Raw genomic sequence first — 7,988 nt, forward strand, 5'->3', positions numbered from 1 at the left:
CAATCTGCTCTTGAACAGCAGACTCATAATAGCTTCTGTGGAAACATTTAGCCGAGGTTGGGTAATGAGAGAGCGGCAGAAATAATTCAGACTGATGTGTAATGGTCACATCTGCGTCTTTTCCCACCATGTTGCTCAGATGGTCCTCTAGAGCTGCACACCCTGTCGCTGCTGCCGTCCCAGCGTCAGGTGGTCTTCAAAGGTGATCGGCTGCCCTTCCACTGCACTGCGGCCTTGGTGGACAAGATCACCACCTTACATTGGCGTCACAATGGTCAGCTGGTTACCTCTGACCCAGAGACGGGTGTCCAGATGGAGAACAGTGTGCTGCATGACTGCACCTTCATCACCAGGTACAGTACAAACTTCCTGTAAAGATGTGTCTGCATTCAAATGTTTAAAACATTTCATTGCTGTGCAAAGACAATTTAAACTGAAACTTAAAGAAAAGTTCGGACATATATTAGAGTATGTGGTGTTAGATTGAACTTTCTCTACCCTCTGTATTCAGCGAGCTTATTCTATTCAACGTACATGTGGAGGCCAGGGGAGAGTGGGAGTGTGTGGTTTCTACTGGGCGGGGCAACACCTCTCGCAGTGTTGAAATAGTGGTGCTGGAGAACAGTGCCTCCTTCTGTCCAGAGGATAAAGTTGTCAACAACCGCGGGGAGTTCAGGTTAGTTACAGTTACAGTGATTATCATTACAAACCTGAAGATTTGGCTTTCTCAGTCTCGTGTGGTTTTAATCCCCAGGTGGCCAAGAACTCTGGCAGGCATCACCTCACATCAGTACTGCCTGCAGCTGCGTTACCCCTCCCTGTCTGTGGAAGGGGGTATTGAGCAGAAAAAAGCCTCTCGATACTGTGACCGAACTGGAAAGTGGCAGGAGGGTGACTATTCAGACTGTCACTACACCAATGGCATTACCCGTGTCCTGCATACCTTCATCCTGGTCAGTAGTGCTGCCGGAGGCAGGTTTACACTAACACTAGATGATTCCTGTCCAGTAAACAGCATATAGAATTAGTTTCATGATCCATGTCCTGATTTTGCTCTTGCTTTACAGAGGCCCATCAATGCGTCCAATGCTGTCACTGTGGCGCATCAGGTGCGCACGTACACCCTGGAGGCCGCAGGCTTCACAGACTCTGTGGATGTATTATATGTGGCGCAAATGATGGAGAAGTTTATGGAATATGTCAAACAGCTGCGAGAGGTGAGAAACAAACATGGCTGTACAAAGGTACGTCTGTGCAATGCTTTCTTTTGGTGGATCTATTCCTTTTACTGTACACTTTCTGTGTTTGTTCCAGTTGTCAGAGGTGTTGGTCGAGATGGGCAGTAACCTGATGCAGGTGGATGACCAGATCCTCGCTCTCGCCCAGAGAGAGAAGAGAGCCTGCAGCTCCATAGTTTACTCTCTAGAGACACTGGCCTGGCCGCAGCTACACAGTCATGCACAGGACTTCTCCATGGTGGGGACAATAAACCTAGGTTTAACGTTTTTTGTATATTTTTTTAATCTCATAAGCATTTATGGTCACTCCCATGTATTTATATTTAGATTGTGACAACAAGAAATACGTGCATGAGTAGTTTAAGCATAAGAAACAATGATTTTGCCTATGTAATAAAACAATGTACAGAACCAATCTTTACCATTTATATATGCTTTTGACATGAACAGGTGTCGAGGAACATCGTGATGGAGGCTCACTTTATTCGACCGGCGCACTTCACTGGCATAACCTGCACTGCGTATCAGCGTCGTGAGGTCTCAGCAGGCAGCCTGGGAATGGAAATGGCAGAGTCCAGTCCTGAGCAGCAGCTTCGTTTTCGCTGCAGCACTGGCTCCCATAACACCTCCCTCAACAACTTTCCTCTAAAGGTGAGGCGTGCAAGCCTCCTCTTGTGGCTACTATTACTACATTCTGTGCCATCAGTAACCTATTGTATCTGCTGTCACTGTTATCAAGGTTCTCTGGTAGATTTCAACAACACATTCAACCTTTGCATGCATATTCTGTGTTTCTTTCTCCAGAATTCAGTAGCCCTGGCCTCTGTGACTCTCCCAGCTACTCTGTTTCCTCCTGATGCGCCTGCAGACTGTAAACTGCAGTTTGTAACCTTTCGAACTGGCAGCTTTTTCCCTCTGTCAGGGAACTCAAGTAACACTGGGGAACACTCTCGCCGACGTAGCGTCAACACTCCTGTCATCTTTGTTGGTCTAGGTGAGGAACCTTCCCCTGCCTCTTCAGTCAAACCACCTTTGCTTTCTCACATGATAAGAAAGAAGCACATCCTAAAATACTGATAGAGAGACAATTCTGGGCCTTTTTTTTTTTTTTTAACCCTGGTTCTTGTCTGTAGCATATAAGCTGTGACAACATTTTCATACATTTTCACTTTATTCAATCAAACAAATAAATCTATAACATCAACATCAGAGATCAGAGGTGTCAGTTGAGGTTTTGCAGATGTGTCATTAGTGCTGTATGATGTGAAGTAAAAAAACTCACACCCTAAAAAGTGTTCTTTGCCCACTCACTTTGTCTGGTCCATGACAAATCTTTGCTGTCATTGTAGCTCAGTCCACCTACACACACAACCGTTCAAAAGTTCGGAATCACCTGTTATTTTGAGGTTTTTCTTTTTTCCCAATAATGACTTTTCCAACATAGATAAAATAATATTATAGTATGACAAATAGTAAAATAGTATAATTCAGACAGCAAAAATATTATTTACATTTGAGAAAAATTTAGGCCCCAAAAGAAGAAGAATTTAAATGATTAAAACCTCCATGTAGTGAATGTCTATTATCAAAGATATAGAATTGTCCTCTCAGCCACCTGACCTTACTGAATCAAGTGTTTGTAACAGTTGTGTGTATTTTACATAACTGTACTGATATAAAAGTATCTACAACTGATTTTTCAGTTCAGTTCAGTGTACAATAAACATTTCAGTCATAAGTACAGTTTTCTTTTAGTAATTTACTCCCTCTCTGTGACAGACGGCTGCAGCATGTGGAACCACTCTGAGCCCATCTGGGTGTCTCTGCGCCACTTGTCCCCTGGTACTGATGCTGTGGCAGCCCAGTGGAGCCTGAAGGCGCTGGAGAAACAGGGAGGCTGGAGCCAGGAGGGCTGCCAGCTGGTCCACAGTGATAGCAGCACCTCCTCGATGCGCTGCTCTTTGCTTAGCAACTACGCTGTCCTGCAGGTAGGATGGCCTTGAGTACTTCATTCATCATTCATCCAGCATCACAGAGGTTCAATGAGACTTTCATCTGACTTGCGTGTGATGTTTTTTCAAGGAGGTGCCTGACTTCCCCAACTCTACACCCATCTCTGTGAGGGTGCTCCACCCTGTGGTCTATGCCTGCACTGCAGTGCTCCTCCTTTGCCTCTTCACTATCATCATCACGCACATACTACACCACAGGTACTGTTATGTATGTGTACAGACAGTTTTCTCGCTACTGTTTATTGTTTGCTTCATCCCCTTATTACTTTACTCTGATGCCCCACAGCTCTATTTACATATCAAGAAAAAGCTGGCACACATTACTGAATACCTGCTTCCACATCGCCATGACAACAGCCATCTACGCTGGAGGCATAAGCTTGACCACCTACCCAGTGGTTTGTCAAGCGGTAAGTCCCAAATTTACACGCCCTGCTGGTTTTGATTTGTGTCATGTACGCTTGCCGTCTTATCTGACCGTAAAATGTGACAGGTGGGCATCGCTCTGCACTACTCCTCGCTGTCGACCCTGCTGTGGATTGGAGTCAGCGCCAGGGTCATCTACAAAGAGACTGTGTGGAGAATGCCACAGCAGCCGGAGGGAGAGTCTCCTGCTCCACCTACTCAGCGACCTATGCTCAGGTCAGTGAGCAAGACACAGCTCACCTACACCCACTTCCTAAACCATGAGATTGTTATTTGCTGTTAACAGGTTTACGTTTTAGACAGATGCGGGAGCTCTTGTGCATGGCCACCCAGACTGTGCGCCGTCAAAGTGGGTCATTGTGCTCAACAACCAAAGTCCTTCTGTTTTTGAGGAAATCTTGGGGGGGCTTAACAGAGTTTTGCTGTAAGGCACAAAAAAAGCTATAAGCCAACATTAACTCAAAATGGGGGAGGGGAGGAATGTATGAAACCAACATAACAGAAGCAAAAGAGGCTGTCATAAATCTGAGCAGGGTCATTCAGGGGGAGCACTGTCTTTCCAAATATTCCCTTCTAGTCTCCCACCCCCATCTCCTCCCTCTAACCCTGTGATCTTGAAGCTGCGATCATACACTGACCTCACTGGCTCTCCCACCACCACTTTGTTGCCCACTCGGCCACATGGGATGCATAAATCACAGACTTGTGGAGCCTATACTGACCCTTGAAGCACTCTGCCCACTAAGACAGTGAAAGATCACACAGCTCTATTCAGATTATAGTCAGCCAGATAGACATGAAAACACAAAAAAGAAATTCACACTGACATGTTCACTTCAAAAATGGGTTGTCTCAGCCAGAGGTCACACAGTATCCTGTGGCACAAAAAAGGACTGCTCTTTATTTCTAAAACGGCAGCCAGGAACTTGTGTTTGAGATGCTTTTATCTTTTATTCTAGGTTCTATTTGATAGCTGGTGGAGTTCCTCTTATCATTTGTGGGATCACTGCAGCTGTCAATGTCAACAACTATGGAGACAACAGCCCTTAGTAAGTACTTCTCTTTTTATCCTTGAGTCCTTTGGCCCTTTGTGTTGTTTTGTTTGGTGCCGAAGTGAATGATTCTGTGTGATACGTTGAATACACAGGCATGTCCTTGTTTTGCTCTGACCCTCCTGACTTCTCTTCTGCCTCTTGCAGCTGCTGGCTGTTGTGGCGCCCCAGTCTGGGCTCTTTCTTTGTCCCTGCTGGCCTAGTGGTGCTGGTGACCTGGATCTATTTCCTGTGCACTGTGTTTCGCCTGAGGCACCGTGTGGCCAAAGAATGCACAGGAACCACCCTGTCCTCTCCTGTGACTGAGAGCCAGCCTGCATTGGCAGGAAGCACTAGCCTCCTCTCCACAGACTCTGCGGTGGGACCTATAAACCCTGCTGTGGCGCCAGAGGACCAGTACTCACTGAAGACACAGTTCTTGGTGCTTGTGGCAACGCACTTCCTGTTTGTGGTTGTGTGGTGTTGTGGAGCCATGGCAATGTGGCTGACAGGGCACACTAGCTTGTTGTTTAGCTGTCTCTATGGGATGGCTGCCACGGTGTTGGGGGCGTTTCTGGTGGTGCATCACTGCTTCCGACGTCTGGACGTCCAGGCCTCGTGGCTGGCATGTTGCCCAGGCTATCGCCGCTCGCATCCCATATCTACTTACACACACACCTGCGCTACAGGGAGTGGAGTGCAGGCCTCTGAGCAGGGATCACAACTTTTCATCAACTGCCATCCACCTGGTGACTCTCATAACTCCTCATCGGCTCGGTCATCATCCACGCCAAGTGGAATCAGCAGTGTGGGTCCCGGGCCCTGCAAGCTCACCAACCTGTTGCAGGTGGCACAAGACAATCCAAACAACGCTGCACGTGCCCCTGCAAGCAACAATACCAGCACCAGCACAGACAACATCACCAAGCCAACAAACAATATTCTGCCCACCATTAACTCTGCAGCCCCAGTGCATCCCCAGAGAAGGAAAGTGAGCAGCAGAACTAAACAAGGAGGCGGCCAGTATCACCACCGGGGTGAGGGCAGAAGTCACTATCGTCTCAAAGCTCTAAGGACTGCTGGAGGTGGGGGCAGCCTGGGAGCTTTAGGACCCACTGGTTTAGACCACCTCAGTTCTTCACATGCGGTTTACAAACAGGCCACTAGTGAGAATGGCAGCATCCACCACAGCCTATCAGAGAACCAGGCCAGCCCGCTTACCAATGGGAAGCACGTTGGAGAGTCAGTCGCAACCAGCCCCTCAGAGGGGAGTGATGGGGGCAGCAGCGGGAGTCGCAAACCCTTCCCTCTGCTGCCTTCTATGGCCAGCAGAGCAGCCATGCATGGTGCTCAGAGACGATGCGCCAGCAGAGACAATTTGAAACTGGCAGCTGCGGCAGAGCGGGAAACTAAGCGCTGCTCCTACCCTTTGAACAGTGTCACCACGACTGTGCCAGGGGCTGCTGCTCCAAATGGCACCCTCAAAAACTCAGTGTTTGAGGTGGAGCAGGACATGAGTGGCACGGACCAATCCCAGAGCTCAGTCGGAATGAAGAGTGGTTTGTGGAAAAGTGAAACCACAGTGTAACCTATACTTACATGTGAACTTCTATGCATGACCTTAATGGACTCTCAAATGATTGGGTTATGTTTTAATGGTCTCTTGATTATAATAATTATATAATTTAAGATATAAAATCATGAAGGCATCCAGGACCCTAAACTGGCAATTTTGCCTCCGTAGCATTGTAAGAGTTTGCTGTGAAATGGTAAAAAAAAAATAAGGCAGGTCATTTTCAAACATAAGAAACTCATTTATTTTATTCATTTCACAAAAAAATGTACAAGATATGTCTGAAATTGGCATATGATGTTGATTTTGGATGTCTAATCAAAGCTTTACTGTTTTAGTTGTGATTTTTTTTCTATGCATATCAACTATAGCATGAAATGGAACGCAAGATGTTCCATTTCCAAAGTACAGCTATATGCATTTAATCTGTGGACAACCTTTCACCCTTATGTGTGCTTCGAGTAATTATTTGCGTGTGCTCATGTATGCTTTTGTATGTTCTGTGTGTGTGTGTGTGTGTGTGTGTGTGTGTGTTAGTGTGTGTGTGTGTGTGTGTGTGTGTGTGTGTGTGTGTGTGTGTGTGAATGTGTGTGCATGTGTGTATGCACATACAGTAGGAGAGTTATTGCATTGCAGTGTGGCTGTACAGAATCTCAAGGTGAATAAAAAAAGCTATGCGAGACTTTTGAATATATGACGAAAATGTTTCATTTTTATTTCTATGTATTCCCATCAGCACTGGCAGACCTCCCATTTTCTAAAAAAATCACAAAGAATAAAAATTCCGCTGAAGAATAATTGGCTTTCTCTCACTCACTCAGATTCAATTTTCACTTCTGGCAGGAGACTGAAGTACTGCCCCCCCCTGGATTGCAGAGAAACTTTTCAGTCATTTTCAGGAAGCTTTTGCAATGACAAACTAATCCAGCTCAGGCTGACTTAGTAAACCTTCTCATTGCCATTTCGAGGTGTTTGTTTAAAAAGATCCTCAAACGAGTATGCACAAAATACTTTTAACATATCAGGGGCCTTTCCAAAAAATAGTATTGCATGCAGATTATAAGCTTTTTGAATTAATTTACATTTAAGCAGTTGTACAAAGGCCTAAGCCCTGCTTCTGTTTTTTACTCAATTGCAATTCAGGAAATTGCATTCACAGGAAATAGTATTTATGATATGAGGCTCATTGTCAATGTGTTTTCTCATTGTTCTTTGGGAGGAAGTGTTCATTCGATCTAGAGAGTCCCCTCACCTGTTGTCACTGTCAGGTGTTTCGAAATGGTCAGTGTGTCTATTGCGTACTATTGTAAATTCTGTGAGCAGTATGATCTTTTGGATCAACCCAGTGCAGGATGTTACACATGAAAATGATGATCTAATCCATGTGACTGTGATCTATTTTGAACCTCATGTGGAAAACAAGTATAAACATGAAGATGTACTTGTTTTATTCATGGTTCAATACGAATTTCAATGTTATCAGGTACCTCATGCATCTCTTGTAGATGTATTCAAGAGCAACCAAAGGTTAAACATTATAAGACACTTTTTCTTCGTGCCAAAATGTCTGCAATGTTGCGGAGGAATGGAGCAACTTATCTAATTATATATAACTGAATGTTAAATCCTGCTGAATGTCCCACTCTTTTTCACTTCCTGAATCATTCATTCTGTGTAATGTACATTACACATGCCTACAAAATACCAA

General features: G+C 45.3%; 2 protein-coding genes across 2 annotated transcripts in view; one reads left to right on the forward strand and one right to left on the reverse strand.

The window, feature by feature from the left end:
• adgra2 (adhesion G protein-coupled receptor A2) overlaps positions 1 to 7,056 on the forward strand; it is a 38,496-nt gene extending 31,440 nt beyond the window's left edge. The window contains exons 7-19 of the mRNA XM_070833439.1: positions 140 to 353; positions 512 to 676; positions 755 to 953; positions 1,068 to 1,217; positions 1,315 to 1,476; positions 1,689 to 1,889; positions 2,043 to 2,232; positions 3,018 to 3,226; positions 3,321 to 3,448; positions 3,537 to 3,660; positions 3,744 to 3,892; positions 4,636 to 4,725; positions 4,876 to 7,056. Coding sequence (XP_070689540.1) covers positions 140 to 353; positions 512 to 676; positions 755 to 953; positions 1,068 to 1,217; positions 1,315 to 1,476; positions 1,689 to 1,889; positions 2,043 to 2,232; positions 3,018 to 3,226; positions 3,321 to 3,448; positions 3,537 to 3,660; positions 3,744 to 3,892; positions 4,636 to 4,725; positions 4,876 to 6,295 — 3,401 coding nt within the window. The 3' untranslated portion in view covers positions 6,296 to 7,056. The remainder of the gene's footprint in view (positions 1 to 139; positions 354 to 511; positions 677 to 754; positions 954 to 1,067; positions 1,218 to 1,314; positions 1,477 to 1,688; positions 1,890 to 2,042; positions 2,233 to 3,017; positions 3,227 to 3,320; positions 3,449 to 3,536; positions 3,661 to 3,743; positions 3,893 to 4,635; positions 4,726 to 4,875) is intronic.
• adrb3a (adrenoceptor beta 3a) overlaps positions 1 to 7,988 on the reverse strand; it is a 132,750-nt gene that overhangs the window by 76,062 nt on the left and 48,700 nt on the right. The window lies entirely within an intron of this gene.

Source organism: Pempheris klunzingeri, chromosome 7 (assembly GCF_042242105.1).
Source record: "Pempheris klunzingeri isolate RE-2024b chromosome 7, fPemKlu1.hap1, whole genome shotgun sequence".
Classification (NCBI taxonomy): domain Eukaryota; kingdom Metazoa; phylum Chordata; class Actinopteri; order Acropomatiformes; family Pempheridae; genus Pempheris; species Pempheris klunzingeri.